Source organism: Leptinotarsa decemlineata, unplaced genomic scaffold, assembly GCF_025532065.1.
Source record: "Leptinotarsa decemlineata unplaced genomic scaffold, Ldec_3_MD MMD2_tig00001973_RagTag_RagTag, whole genome shotgun sequence".
Lineage (NCBI taxonomy): Eukaryota > Metazoa > Arthropoda > Insecta > Coleoptera > Chrysomelidae > Leptinotarsa > Leptinotarsa decemlineata.
This window is the reverse complement of record NW_027412572.1, coordinates 1,415,075-1,431,006: the sequence shown is the minus strand read 5'-3', so window position 1 is coordinate 1,431,006 and position 15,932 is coordinate 1,415,075. Positions and strand designations below refer to the sequence as shown.

The 15,932-nt window shown below is 31.7% G+C and overlaps 1 protein-coding gene across 2 annotated transcripts in view; it reads left to right on the top strand.

The window, feature by feature from the left end:
* The window catches only part of LOC111516680 (neuroligin-4, X-linked), a 108,450-nt gene that overhangs the window by 48,170 nt on the left and 44,348 nt on the right, over positions 1 to 15,932 (top strand). For both annotated transcript variants that reach the window (XM_074176630.1, XM_074176629.1), the window contains exons 4-5: positions 5,661 to 5,816; positions 12,535 to 12,723. In XM_074176630.1, the coding sequence (XP_074032731.1) occupies positions 5,661 to 5,816; positions 12,535 to 12,723 (345 nt within the window). The remainder of the gene's footprint in view (positions 1 to 5,660; positions 5,817 to 12,534; positions 12,724 to 15,932) is intronic.

The window sequence follows — 15,932 nt, the reverse complement described above, 5'->3', positions numbered from 1 at the left end:
GATTCCTATTCCTATCACAAAATTTGAGCCAGTCGATATTGTGCACATTGAAGGCACCGAATATGGAAATTTCGGCACTAGGATGATTGATTTGCCGAACGTCGATGGTGTTTGCAAGTAGTAGTAGTAGTGCTCTATATTGTGTATCGCCAGGTGATCGATGAACGCAGCGTATGAATTTGGTGATCTTCTGTGATATCATTTTGAACCACATAACATCAAAGTTTCGGGGTACCAGCATTTCCGCTCGTTGACAGGAGAAATCGCTTCTGATGAAAAAAGATGTTCCAAAGTTACGTCTGAATCAGGAATGGAAATCGTAGCCGGGATATAGAAAATTGACGGGGTTTGTTGAAGCACTGACTTTGGTTTCTGCGAGTGCAAGAATATGAGGACTTTTTGATTGCAGATATTGGTGCACTGAGGTTATATTTGAGTTGAGTCCTCTGATGTTGCAGAAATCGATTTTGAAGTTGCTAGTGGGCCTCTCAGCAACTGCAATTACCATGCTATTTCCCTGTTGACTGATGTTAGGAAGAATAACTCCTGCAGGATGATGCCCTCGAGTCAGCCCCCACCCGAAGATCCGATTGGGGAGCTATTTTACCTCTGGAGTATTTTGACCCTAGGAGCGACATCATGCAATTTTTCCTTATATAGTCTAATAAACAAGTTCAAAAACATGAAAAATAGATGTAAAAGTCCTAAAAATATGAGCGATAGCTCATTCGATTCGGAATCACCTCTAGAAAAATGTTTTCGAAGGATTTTGGGGCAGGTGAAATATTGCAATTGTTATTAACAAAATAAGAGTAAAAAAAAGGTATTTAGTTTTTCGTTAGTAACTCAAAAAATATTAATATTCAAGCAATTTCGAAAGAAGCTCGTTGAAGAGGAGGAAATTTCCGATAAAAAAGTCGCGACTCCCGAAACTTCATCTCCATTATTTATAATTTTAATTCGACGTTGAAAATAGGGTTCCGCGCGATAATTCTGCTTTCAAAAATCATATTTTACACTTTTGAATAGTTTGGCAAAAAAAATTTTTAAATTTATTATTCAGTTGTTTATTAGTTTAACAATTTGTTATAAACAAATATTGACCAACGTTATATTTTCTTCTGAAGCAGAAATAAATTATAAAAACAGCTATATATGGAAAAGTGCCTTGAACATTTTTGTTTATTCATTATATATCAGCTATAAGGAGTCAGGTAAACGTAATTTTATGGCTTTAAATTTTTTTTTATTATATATCAGGTATAAGGAGTCAGGTAAACGAAGTTTTATGGCACTTTTTCATATATAGCTGTTTTTATAATTTTTTTTGCTTCAGAAAAAAAAATATAACGTTGATCAATATTTGTCTATAACAAATTGTTAAACTAATAAACAATTGAATGATAAATAAAAACTTTTTTTTGCAAAACTATTTAGAAGTGTAAATTATGATTTTTAAAAGCAGAATAATTTCTTAACTAATCATTTAAACAATCGAAATATAAAAAAATCGATTTTAAACAATTGAAAATTGAAAGTGAGAAAAACCTTTTTTTTAATCATGATATTATCTTTAAACAACAAAATAGCAAAAAATTTTTTCAAAAATATTGAATTTCTCTATTTGTTTAAAACAATTTAATAAACAAATTACGTAAAAAGTTCATATCCTATGTTAATAACTGCCATTGTTTGATGTGAAAACAGACATAGCTAAATATCAATTGAAAAAAAAATTTCATCAACAATTTTTAGATATTTCATTTTGCAATAGTTATAAGAAATCATAATTAACAAATTGATAAATTTTTATGAACTTCTATCGCATGAAATATATATATATATATATATATATATATATATATATATATATATATATATATATATATATATCAAAAGGACACCACGAAGTTTAAAATTTATAGGCCAATTATTTATACCTTTTATCTCACCTTTTCCATGTGGTGTAGAAATAATTTGTTAGAGGTGAACATTGATAAGTATCAAATCAGTACATTCGCTAAAATTAGAAATCCAATATTCTTTGAATATACATTGAATAATATAGCTCTTGAAAAAGAAACATTTATTCGCGATCTAGGAGTTAAATTTAATTTTAAAATTAATTTTAATCTTTAAGTATTAGAAATTGGGGCAAAAAGTCTCAAGATACTGGATTTTCTTTTGAAAATTTCTACTGGCTTTTCAATTAAAACAAAGAAGATTTTATATTGTGCTTCCATTCTTGAATATTGTTCGGTTATATGGGACCCATAGTATGATGTAAATATCGATTTGATTGAGAATGTTCAAAGGGAATTATTAAGGAATTGTGCTTTAAACTTTGGTATTCAACGAAATTGGAAGGTAGGAGAATTTCAATGAACTTGAGTTTTCTCTTCAAATCAATAAATAGTGAGATAAACTGATCAGAACTACTTCAACTAGTAACTTTTCATATCAAACAAAAAGATACGAGAAATCCTGTGGCCGGGAAATCAATATCATAATAACTTATATCTGTTAAATGTCACTTCAGATCTTTAAAAATCAATTGAAAAGGCTATACCGTTTTCGAAGCTTTTATTTACCTTACCATTTGCTTTGTAAGTACCAGATTCGTTACATCTTTTTTCTTGTAAGTACCAGAATTTTTTCATATTTTAGGAATGTAGTCACTAGACATAAGGATTCATTAATATTTTGTATTTCACACTTTGCTTTGTAAAATTGTAAATTGTTATGTAGACATGAGCATTCAAAAATATTTTTCAGTTCCCCACACTCTATTAAATATGTTTTTGTAAATTGGCTTCGCCGTTGGATAAATAAATACCGTATATTGCTGAGGAGAGTGGTGTGATAACTGCTACCTAGGACCCCCCGAATTATTTTTTAGCTTTTAATGCATTATCTACATCTTCATCATCTCTTTCAATGAAACCGTTCAATATGAAACTTCTCTAGGTACTTATTTTCCTGTCATTCGCGTAAATTATAGTGGATTGGTTCATGATTTGACAACCGTTTCCATTTTGTTAGACTCTTTCAGTTTGCTATCGTGCCATTTTATTTCCATATCAATTATGAAAAAAATGTGTGTTCTCCAAAATCCAAAGCATAACCAGAGGATTAACTTCATTCATGTCTTTCATTCATCTACTGTAAATGATTCACAACACAACAAAAAAATATTTTTTGAATGTTTTCTACACTAAATTAGTCAATTTCTACTAATTTTGGGGTGATAAAAACGAAAATAACAATGAAAAATTTTTATTAGCTCTGGTTTTTGAGATACACAGTACTTAATCTTAAAGAGTAGTTATACTATACGTGAAAAGTGAAAGTACATAAAATAATATTGTTATGTTTCTTTTAGAATATTTTAAGTACAAAATTATTAAAAAAAACATTATTCTTAGTGTTTTGACAAATAAAAGAAGTTTGTACCACCAAATTTCAATTAAGTCCATCCGATTCATTGTAAGATCGCTGTCGTTTAGCTTGTCTTTTATAAAACACTTCTGGAGCATCCCTACACACAGACCAGCAGTAATCTGCAAGCATTGCTTCATTCCAACGGCCCTGATATCTCTGTTCCATTAAGGCAATGTCTTGATGGAATCTTTCTCCATGTTCGTCACTCACAGCTCCACAGTTTTGTGGGAAGAAATTAAGATGAGAGTGAAGAAAATGAATTTTTAAGGACATGTTGCATCCAAGTTGGTGGTAAGCTTGAAGAAGCTCTTTAACCAATGCTGTGCAGTTATTATCTCTTTTGTTACCTAAAAACCCATGTACAACCCCCTTAAAGGCTTCCCAGGCTCTTTTTTCATTTCCTGTTAAAATCATGTCAAAAGCAGGATCATTTACGATTTCACGGATTTGAGGCCCAATAAAGATGCCTTCCTTGACTTTAGCATCACTCAACCTGGGAAACTTTGCTCTCAAGTACTTAAAAGCTTGTCCTTCCTGGTCCATGGCCTTCACAAAGTTTTTCATTAGTCCCAACTTAATATGTAATGGGGGAAGGAGAACATCCTTAGGATCTACAAGAGGCTCGTAAACTACATTTTTCTCATTAGGGTTTAGGTCTCGTGCAGGCCAGTTCATTTTTTTATAGTGAGATTTTCTATCCCGACTGTCCCACAGACACAAAAAACAACAGTACTTGGTGAACCCTAAATGCATTCCTAGGAGTATAGCAATGACTTTCAGATCACCACAGATGTGCCACTTGTGTTGTTCATATTCGATTGATTGGAGAAGTGTATTCATATTTATATACGTTTCCTTCATGTGAACTGCATGGCCTATAGGAATAGAAGGTAGCTGATTTCCATTATGCAGAAGTACAGCTTTTAAGCTTAGTTTTGAAGAGTCTATAAACAGTCTCCATTCAGATGGAGTGTGATCCAAATTCAAGCAGTCCATCAAACCAATAACATCAGAACAAACTACGAGGTTTTCTTTTTTCTCAAAAAAAGGAAGCAAATCTTTTTGACGCTGTCTGTACTGAGATATTTTCACATCATGTTTTAGAAGATTCCACTGTTGTAGTCTTGACCCTAACAGCTCAGCCTTTTCCTTAGACAAGCGAAGATTTCTTATAAGGTCACTCAACTCTGCTTGACTAATTCTGTGTGGATCACTAGACCTATCGCTTACCTCAAAATCAGGGTCATAGGATGTAGAAGGATGGGTTGCTCCTTCTAAACAGTCTTCATCACCTTCCTCTGGCAAATTGTCTGAGTGTGGTACAGGCCGAAGAGCAGATGGGAGATTAGGGTATTTAACCGTTCCTCTTTTCTTCATAGATAAACCTTGCTTAATGGGAGGAGTTAAGCAGAAATAACAGTCGTTTGTATGATTGGTAGGCTCACGCCAAACCATAGGTACTGCAAAAGCCATTGCCGGTTTTTATTTTTCAGCCACTCTCGCAATATGACGGAACAAGAATTACAACATATATGAGGAGCCCATGATTTATCTTGGTCCCCAACTTTCACACCAAAATAATGTTGTTCATAGGCTGTCTTAACGATAGGTGTCATTTTACGTTTTTGAGCCTTAAATGTTATTTCACCACATATATAGCAAAAGCTATCGACAGAATTCACACACTTTTGAGGCATTTCAGATCAGCACTTGAATTAATTTAAAAATTAACTTCACACGATAATTTCAATAGCAACCACGTGCGTACAATTGACAAACTCACATAGGTTATGTTTACTACTTAAGAACAGCTGATGAGAGGGGTGTTATGTAAACAAACATGTGTACCAACTGTTGGTGATGAAATATTTAATTTGTTGAAAACTCAATATACATATATATATATAATATAATGATACTATAACTTTCGGTTTTAACACGTGGAAATACATTAAAATCATCTAATTTCAACCCCGAAACCAAAACTTTGTTGTGTTGTGATCGGTTAACTGTGTTTTGTTAGTTTTCATTATTGTTATCATTAACAAATATGTTTGGAACCTTTGGTGTAGTAATGAATTTTACTACCAATACAAAACCGTTATTTCAACACCTCGACTAGTGTTTCGATGACCAAGTGATAATCTTCAAGAGGAAGAATGTGTACAAATTAATAATTCATGTATGATATTGTAGGTGACTGAAGTGTTTTATTTTAGCCAATGGAGGTGAAGAACCTAATCCTCTGCCTTGCTTAGTTTTCGTTCATGGGGAAAGCTATGAATGGAATAGTGGTAATATCTATGACGGGAGTATTTTGGCATCAACAGGAAAAATTATAGTAGTCACAATAAATTTCAGGCTGGGAGTTCTAGGTAAGACAATTTTTATTATCAGAGTCATATATGAGGTTGTGAGAGAAGTACACAGGGTGTCAATTTGAAAACTTCCCACCCTTAATATTTTCCTTCCAGTAAATAATATGAGGAATCGAAAAAACAGGTCAATTTTATAGTGAACAACCTCTAGAAGGGGTAGATGTTACGCTTAGAATTTTAAAATGGGAAGGAGGTCATGTGGCACATTATTTTGATTGCCGTTCAATTCTGCTTCCAATGATACCCTGAAGTTTAATTTTTTGATGAGCAGTTTCCGGAAAAAGCGTTCTAATCTTACATATGTGCTTAGAATTTCACTGATGCATTATTGTATTGACTCTGTTTAATAAAAATGGTTAGAAGAGTAGGTGGCGCTATTTTTTTATTTGTTGTTTATTGTCTTTTTACAAAATGAAATTTAATTGGCATGAAAGACATTTCAAACATAAAATCTATTTATGCTCATCTATAAATTGTTCAAAATGTCGAAGTGTCGTCCATTTTGCAGAAATGAAGTCTGTTTTTGAATCCCCCTCCAACATTACGGAAAACTCAACTAGGAATTGATTGGCATGCTGCTGTAATTCGAATCAAATCAAATTTATTTCAATTTTTCAGTACAAATATGTGAAATTTAGTCATTAACATATTATGTCATTTTACAGTACATGCTTACATAATTCAAACAAAAATTATTTATGAAAAGAGAAATGAAAATTTCTATGTTTTTTACCACTTTTATTTGTAACTAACGTTACACCAGCCGTGTGCAATCGTACCATGGCCATTAACACAACCTCCTTAACGTACAGGTCCAGAGGGGTCAGACCCGTGATTAATTCCATTGCCGCGGTTGGTGTTGTTCTCATGGCTCCTGTGATGTTTAAACAAGCCAGTCGCTGTATTTGGTATAATTTTTGGATGGCCGTTGCTTGTGGAACTTTAGGTCCCCATGCAATGGCTTCATACGTTAACATAGGTCTTATTATTGCAGTGTAGATCCAGGCGACTACACGGTGTGAAAGACCCCATGCGCGTCCCACTGTCCTCCGACATTGCTCATAAGCCACGTATGCTCTTTTTGCTCTACTCTGTAGATGAGAGTTCCATGTTAGCTTCTTGTCGAGGATAATACCAAGGTATTTCACCTCTTCAGAGAAGTTGAGTTGGCTTTTGAAGATTTCGGGAGGTTTTAAGCTCGTTAAACTTAACTTCTTTTCCTGGTGAAAAGGACCATCTCAGTCTTCTTGGGATTGATCGACAGTGAGTGTTCCTTACACCATGTTTCTATCAATTTGAGCCCATTCTGCGCTCTATCGCACAGTGTGTTTACAAATTTGCCGGTCTGCAACTATGTCATCTGCTTATGCAATTGTGTAGAATCCATTTTTGTTAAGGTGATTAATTAGGATATCCAGAACTATGTTCCAGAGAAGGGGTGATAAGACCCCTCCCTGTGGACATCCCCTCATTACCAGTCCTTTTACTGTGATGTCTTCTACATTAATACTTATTGCTCTGCTAGAGAGCATCTGGAGTATCCATTCTCCTACTACCAAACGCTCCCTCAATATCTATGAATATACCTAGGGTGGATTCTTTGTTATCCAATGATCTCTCGATTCTGCCAACCACATGGTGAAGGGCCGAATCAGTAGACCTTCCCGGGGTATATGCATGCTGATTTGGATGAAGTGGGTTGTTAACAAGTACTTCATCTCTTATATACCGCTCACATAGTCCCTCCATGGTTTTTAAGAAAAACGATGTGAGACTAATTGGTCGGAATGCTTTTGGTAGGGTGTAGTCCATCCTACCTGGTTTGGGTATAAATACTACTCTTACCTCTCTCCACTTACTGGGAATATACCTCAGAGCTAGAGAGGCTCTGAATATTCCAACCAGGTGTGGCATAAGAGTGTCCAGTCCCCACTGAAGTAGGGCTGGTCTTATACCGTCTCTGAGCATATAAAACTCATTATACAATAGAAGCCTCAGTCTTTTCATGACATTTGCAACGTGGTCGTCCCATCTAATGTGTTGGTCGTTAATAACTCCCGAATACTTAACCGATGATGTTTTATCTATCGACGAACAGCTACATGTAGTTTTATCATTGCATAGTGGCTTGTGTATTTTTAGGGTATCGAACTGAGTACTAAATACGAGTACTAAGTGAGAATGTCATGATGTTGGTCTCACTAATGTTCAAGCTCAGCAGGTTATTATTCAGCCAAACGAGTATTTTTCTAAGTTCGTTTTCGGCAGTTTTGTAGACGTCATTTCAGGTTTCGCATCTGAAAATCAACGCTGTGTCATCTGCATAACAAATAATGTGCCCACGGAAACTACTGATTTGTTATACGCTGTTGATGTATATCAAGAACAGAATTGGGCCCAAAACTGTACCCTGAGGTACACCAACAGATATATTTGCTGAACTGCTGAGTTCCTCCCCTATCTTAACCTTCTGTGTTCTCCGTGACAAATAATTCTGCATCAATTTCAAAATTTGCCCTCGTATTCCATTCCCAAAGAGTTTTCCCAACAAGACATCATGTGACACGGTGTCAAAAGCTTTAGCTAAATCGAGAAAAACAACCAAACATTTTGATGATTCATCCATTATTTTTATTGTATGTTCCATAAAGTCTAAAACAGCGTTTTCACTATTCGAGTTTTGAATGAATCTAAAAAGTCTGTCGGTTATAACATGGTGCTTGTTAACAAATTCTTCACCGATTGTTCAAAAATTTTTGCAAAATTATGTATCACAGAGATTGGTCTATAATTTTTTATTTCGTAAACGGGTATAACTCTTGACTCTTTCCATTGGTTGGGTAGATTCCCATTTATGTAGCATAAATTTATCAAATGGACAAACGGTTTCAAAATATGTATATGTATGTTTTTGATGAGTTTGGAGGTGATTCCATCTGACCCTGGTGCACTATTATTTTTGAGTCTACCTATAGACAAGATTATCTTATTTTCATCAATGGGTTGAAGGAACATTGTGGAAGCAATTGATGGTTCTTTTAAAAAATTGTTTGGTAAATCACATCTGTCAATTTGGTTAGCCATGTTGAGTCCTATTTTTATGAAATAGTCATTAAAATAATCAACTTTTGATTTATTTTCAGTTATGGGGATACCATTTTCTCCAGCAATAGTAATGTTTTCTATTTGGTTTCTATTTGCTTTGGTATTGGATATTTCATTTATGATTTTCCATGTTTGCTTACAATCTCCATTGCCTTCATCTAGTTTATTTTTGAAATATTGGTTTTTAGTCGTTCTGATTAATTTGTTGACCATATTTCTATAATTTTTATATTGCTGCTCAAGGTCGTGACAATAAATTTTTAGTAGATTCTTTTTGAGGTACTCTCTTTTTTTGATAGAATTATCCAAACCTGCCGTTATCCATGGTTTTAATTTTTGGTTTTTATTATTATTCACTATTACAGTCTTTGTTGTTTTTTTTGGGAAAGAAAGTTTTTGGCTCTATACTACTCCATCTGTTTTTGTTGCTTCTCAAATATTTTTCACAAATTTTTAATAAAAAATCATAACATTTCTGTGTCTACTTGCAAGATAAAATATCATTCCGCTGTTCTTTTTCTAGAATTAATTTTAGCTCGTCATATTTTAATCTAGTTCACATGTACTTTTTTTGTAAAATTTTTAAGCCCTGTCCAAAAATTACGACCAAGGTGTCATTCGATTCGTATTTTTGCCTAGAAAGTTTGAGGAGAGGTCCGAAAACGCGCCGATAAAAATTACAAAAGTTATAAACAATTAGGTGAAAAAAAAATGGGGCTTTAGTTTTTTTTTAATATCTCGGAAAATTTTCAAAATTTTGGAAATTTGAAAAAAGATTTGAAAAGATCAATGAATTTTTGTAAAAATAGTCCCGACTCCCGAAACTGTATCTCGATTATTTATAATTTTTATAGAGCCCTGAAAATAGAGCCAAAAGCGGGTAGTCTGGCTTCCGCGCGTTTCGTCACTCCTGACATAAAAAAATATTTAAACATATTAAATGTGAATATTAAGGAATGGAAAAATTCATGTAATATCGGGATACATCAATGAACAATAATCCGCAGTCAAAATCCCAATTTTAACGTTAATTATAAATTTGTTGATTAATAACTTTTTCTGAATTGAAAGTCAATATAAAAATTCCTATAATTATTAAACTAAACCCCTGGCATTTTTTTCCTTTGGTGAAGTTATCCTTAATAGGTAAAAAAATAGATTACCGTTGCCAAAATGAAAAAATTGTTATTTTCTATTTTTTTATTGACAATTGAAAATTATAATTTTATAAAAAATACATTACAAAATATTTTTTTTCTAATTTTTTATTATTTCAATGTCTCATGGCTAAAAAATGATCAACAATATTTTTTTAAAATTTTTACAGCTATTGTTGATAAATTTATTATGAACAAATACATTGTTTATAAGCAATTCGAATTTTTTTTTGCATAATGTTAATTGAAAAAAAACATGATTTTTAGAAAAACAATGGTTTCTTAAAAAAAATTCTTTGTTGCTAAAAAATGCGTTTTTTAAATATTAAAGTTAAGGAACCCTTTTTTTTAATCTTTAATTCTATTGTTCTTTAAGGTTTTGAAGAAACTTTTTTTAATTCTTTTTTTAATTGTTTATTTAAAAAAATACTTTAAACAAATTATTATTTTTTTTCAAACTTTGTTCTATAATAAAAGTAACTGTGTTTTTTTTTTCATTCTATTTTTTATAAAATTTTAATATTGTGATACCTTGATGCTCCGAGTAATTGATTTTTTCTAAAACTAATTTGACATTTTCATATTCTCCTTTGAGTTTTGTAGAATGGGCAATTGGAATTGATGCAAATTCATTTCCATTATGCAGTAAGACGCATTTTAAACTTCTTTTACATCTATCAATAAAAAGACGCCACTCAGTAGGTTTGTATTCTTTCAAACCCATGTCCAGAAGCAGCTTCGCAATATTATTACAGTATACCAATCCTTCATTTTCATAAAAAAATTGTAATAGCTCACTTTCTCGCGTTCTGTATGTTGTAATTGTAACTGTCGGTGCCAATAAAATTTTTTCTTTCAATCTTGAAGCTAACAGTTCTGATCCTTGTTTTGATAAATATAGATCACGTATTAAATCACTGAGTTCATTTTGAGAAAACAACTTTAGCGTAGATGTTTCACCCTCCCATTCACTTCCACTAGTAGACTGATTCGATTTCTGTGAATTTGGCACCATCATTGTTTCTGAGGGCATGCGAATCACTTTTGGAACATAAATAGGCCGAGGGAGATTTTCACTGTGTAAAACAGGACATTTTGTAGACTGTAAGTCTGGATATCTCCACGTTTGATTTCGATTAAAACCTTTAGTATCTACTACGCAAAAGTAACAATCATTGAAATGATTCTTAGGCTGCATCCAGATCATAGGAATACCAAAGTCTAATCCAAAACGTTCTCCTTTTTTCCACAACCGCAAAGAGTCAACGCAAGACTTACAAACTTTATTAGGAACCCATGATTTGTCTAATTTGTCCATTTTGAAACCGAAATATTCAGCATAAGTTTCCTTAACAAAGTCAGTGATATTTCTATTTTGTTTTTTTGATATATAAATACCACAAATATAACAGAATGAATCACTACTATATTTGCACTTCCTTTGTGACAAACTCATGTTTAAAAAGACAAGATAAATATATTAGAACGGACACTCAACAATTGAAACAAAATATTAACATATAACAACTTATCCAGATTTGCGTGTTAGTACTTCAATATTATCAAATAACTGAGTTCTCCGCTGTTTTGTAGAACAAGGAGCCCGAGAAGTGGGGATCACGTGATGATTGTACGCGCAAAAAAGTTGCGCAGAAGCCTAATCATGACTGAGAAAATAAATTCATTTTACTAGCAAGCCGATTATTATTAAAAATACAAGATACGTAAAAATCATAAGAAATAGAGCACATTCAGTACTTTCATAAATATATTCGTGATTTAGGCACTCGAAAACATAAAAATTTGCAAAAATATCCAGGGCAACACAAAAAATGTTTTTTTTGTAGAGCTGTGTTATTAGGAGATTGCATTTTTATGGATGGCATGGTTATTTTAACGAAAGTAGAAAAATGGTCTGTGATGTTACTATGAATAACTGCTGATTTGCAATTGACAACATTATCAATGTGGTTGTTTTTTTTAATAAAAATATGGTCCATTAATGAAGTTGATTCTCTACATACTCTTGTCGGTACGTTAATGTAGGATATAAATCCATTTTCTGACATGATATTCTGATAGTTATTAGTATCGTTATCAGTTATTAGTGTCGTCTTTTAAGTTCTTCAATATCAGAAGGTTGCTGTCCTGATGGAAATGTAACAGATTTCTCCTCCTAGGAGGTAAAGTGTCACTTGAATATCCAAATTTTCATTTTGGATGGTTTCCGGGTTTTGTCGTGCTCTTCTTTGGTCATAATCTCCAAATGTTTCGACTGCAACTGCGGCAGTCTTCGTCAGTGACGTGGTCAAAGTACTTTTCTTGACGTTTCAACTGAAACTCAAAATTTTTGTTCTCTGAATGACACATTTCGAAATAATAAAGAGGTCATGCAAGTTAAGAGAACTTTTTTGAAAAATATACGTCAGAAATTTGAATAAACTCTGTTGCAGGTTTTCTCAAAACAGGAAGCAAAGGAAGTGCTCAGGGAAATTTTGGTTTGATGGATCTAATAGCAGGATTACATTGGTTGAGGGAAAATCTCTCAGCTTTTGGTGGTGATCCTCAACGAATCACCCTCGTGGGACACGGAACTGGTGCAGCACTTGTGAACTTTGTTGCCGTATCTCCTGTAGCCAAAGGTATGAAAAAACATTGGCTCGCAAAATCCACCAACTATTCATCTAATAGACAGTTCGTATAAAAGAAAATAAAAGTTTAATTTTCGGTTACGGTTTATTTCTAGTAATTTTTTGTGAATTACATAATATGAAACAAGTCATTTTTCTGGACAAAATGATGATAATAATAGTTTTTATTATTACCCATAACATGTTTAGAAAATAGTTAGATTTTTGATAATGTGCTCATGAGGATAATAAAGGGCAAAGTTCAATTCGGAAGCAAGGAATGTTATGCTGTTGCTTTTCCACTTAACCCCAAAAATACCTTCCTTTACAAAAAAATTAAATAAATGAAACTAATCACAACTAAATACACTCCGATACAAATATTATTCATATTTCATAATGTTTTTTTTTACCAGCAGCTAGTTTGAAACGAAAATTCTCAAGGTTATTTGTGTTGAATAAATACTGTTTAAATACCAGAAAACTAAACATAATATGCTCTGTTATCAAAGAATAACATCTTATTGACAAAGGGTGTATATATATATATATATATATATATATATATATATATATATATATATGTAAATGTAAATTGAATTAAATTAATAACATTTGACAAATGTATAAAAATAATCACTACCATATAAAATTGGAACAAATACAAACAGTCACTTGTTTGAAATTTAAAATATAACAAACTATCGAAGAACATTGTCAAGTACATCTATACGCAGATGATATACAGTTATATTTGTTTTCTCATAACACCGATACAGAAAGTTGCGTGGCCAATTTAAGCAAAGATTTGCGAACACCATTCTTATACTCGTAGAATCATGGACTGATAATCATGGTTCAATCAGCAAGTACAAAAACATAAAAAATAGAAATAAAGGTCCTAAAAATATGAGCGATAGCTCATTCGATATGGAGTCACCTCTAGAAAAATGTTTTTGAAGGATTTTGGTGCAGGTGAAAAATTGCAATTGTTATCAACAAAATAAGATAAAAAAATGGTATTTAGTTTTTCGTTAATAACTCGAAAAATATTAATATTTGAGCAATATTGAAAAAAGCTCGTTGAAGAGGAGGAATTTTTTAAAGCATTTCACTTTATAAATTTGAAAAAATCCCGCAGAAAAAAAGTTTCACCACCATTTTTCAAAGTGTTTACCAACAAATTTTTTCCCAATCTCCGTTGGCATAAATAATTGGCCTATGAATTTTGAACTTCGTGGAGCTCTTTTGATATATATACTTCATACGATCCTGCAAAATGAAATATCTAAAAATTGTTGATAATTTTTTTTCTCAATTGATATTTAGCTATGTCTGTTTTCACATCAAACAATGGCAGTTATTAACACAGGATATAAATTTTTACGTAATTTGTTTATCAAATTGTTTTAAACAAATAGGTAGAGAAATTCAATATTCTTGAAACATTTTTTGAAACAAATTTTGCTCTTGAAAATAATAATTCACACTTTTAAGTATTTTGGCAAAATTATTTTTTTCATTCATTATTTAATTGTTTATTAGTTTAACGATTTGTTATAACCAAATATTGACCAACGTTATATTTTTTCATGAAGCATAAAGAATTATTAAAACAGCTGTTGATAAAAAATGTGCCTATTTTTTTTATTATAATATAATTTTTTATGGCACTTTTTTATATACAGCTGTTTTTATAATTTTTTTGTGCTTCAGAAACAAAAGATAACGTTGGTCAATATTTGTTTACAACAAATTGTTGAACATGAATTTTTTATTTTTATTTATTATAATATAATTTTTATTATGGCACTTTTTTATGTGAATTTAATTGTAAAAATTTTCAATACAAAAAAATATTTTATTTCGTCTTAATTAAATAAAAACAACAATAAAAATTAATTGGCGCTCCGGGGCGACTTCATTGATTCCAGTGGCGCATTTGCTTTTTCAGCTGCAGGAAAACCCGGAAAAACCTGCAGCACCTCGTAATCTGAAGATCTTGAACTAACAATGTACTCTATTTTATAAAACAAAATGTAGGGTGTCTCCAAAGGCTCTAATTAATACAAGATATCTCCAGAATATTTAGTGACACGACTATCGTCAAACTTGAACCAGTCCGTTTCGTCTTTGACCAAGGCGTAATAATGACCAAATTCAACGCCAGAACCACAGTGAACAATGACCGCATGAATATTATAACAGTGGTTTGCTAGATGAAATAAAATATTTTTTTGTACTCTTTCATATATAGCTGTTTTTATAATTATTTTCTGCTTCAGAAAAAAATAAAACGTTGATCAATATTTGTTAATAACAAATTTTTAAACTAATAAATAATTAATTAATAACTGATTTTTTTCTGCCAAACTATTTAAAAGTGTAAATTATGATTTTTGAGAGCAAAATTATTTCTCAACTAATTATTTTAATAATCAAAATATAAAAAAATCGATTTTTAACAATTAAAAATCAAAATAAAAAAAAAATTAAAATCATAATTATCTCTAGACAATAAAATTGCAGAAAAAATTTTTCAAAAATATTGAATTTCTCTATTTGTTTAAAACAATTTAATAAACAAACTACGTAAAAAATTCATATCCTATGTTAATAACTGCCATTGTTTAATGTAAAAACAGACATACCTAAATATCAATTGAAAAAAAATGTTTATCAACAATTTTTATACACAGTGTGACCCATTTATAATGGAAACACCCCCCTAGAATTTGAAGTTGTAAACCGATTTTATTAATTCTCTTTTTTTGAAATGTCAAGTACTAAAAATTTAAAAAAATTGAAATGTTTATTAAAGTTTCAGGGCATACTACGATATTTTTTTCTTAGTCGATTTTTCATTAGCGATTTTTTTATTGAAAAAATCACTACGCCACTGGATTCAGAGTGCCTCTAAACAGGTGTGACCAAAATTTCATGAAAAAATATTAATTATTAACAAAGTTATGACAACTCAAAAATTCGAAAACTCACACAGCTAACAGTCACAATATATCATTTTTTTATGATTTCAACAATAAAGTGCCGCCAGTGGCGTGGCTTCAGATCCATTACAATATGGTCAATTTGAGAATCAACTCATTCAACTTACCTATGCACAGTTCTTCCAAATTTCAAGGATGTTTTTCTTATATAGTCCCTTCTTATCTGAATGAAATTTCACTCCTTTTAAATCATAATATTCAACGTCTGGTAGT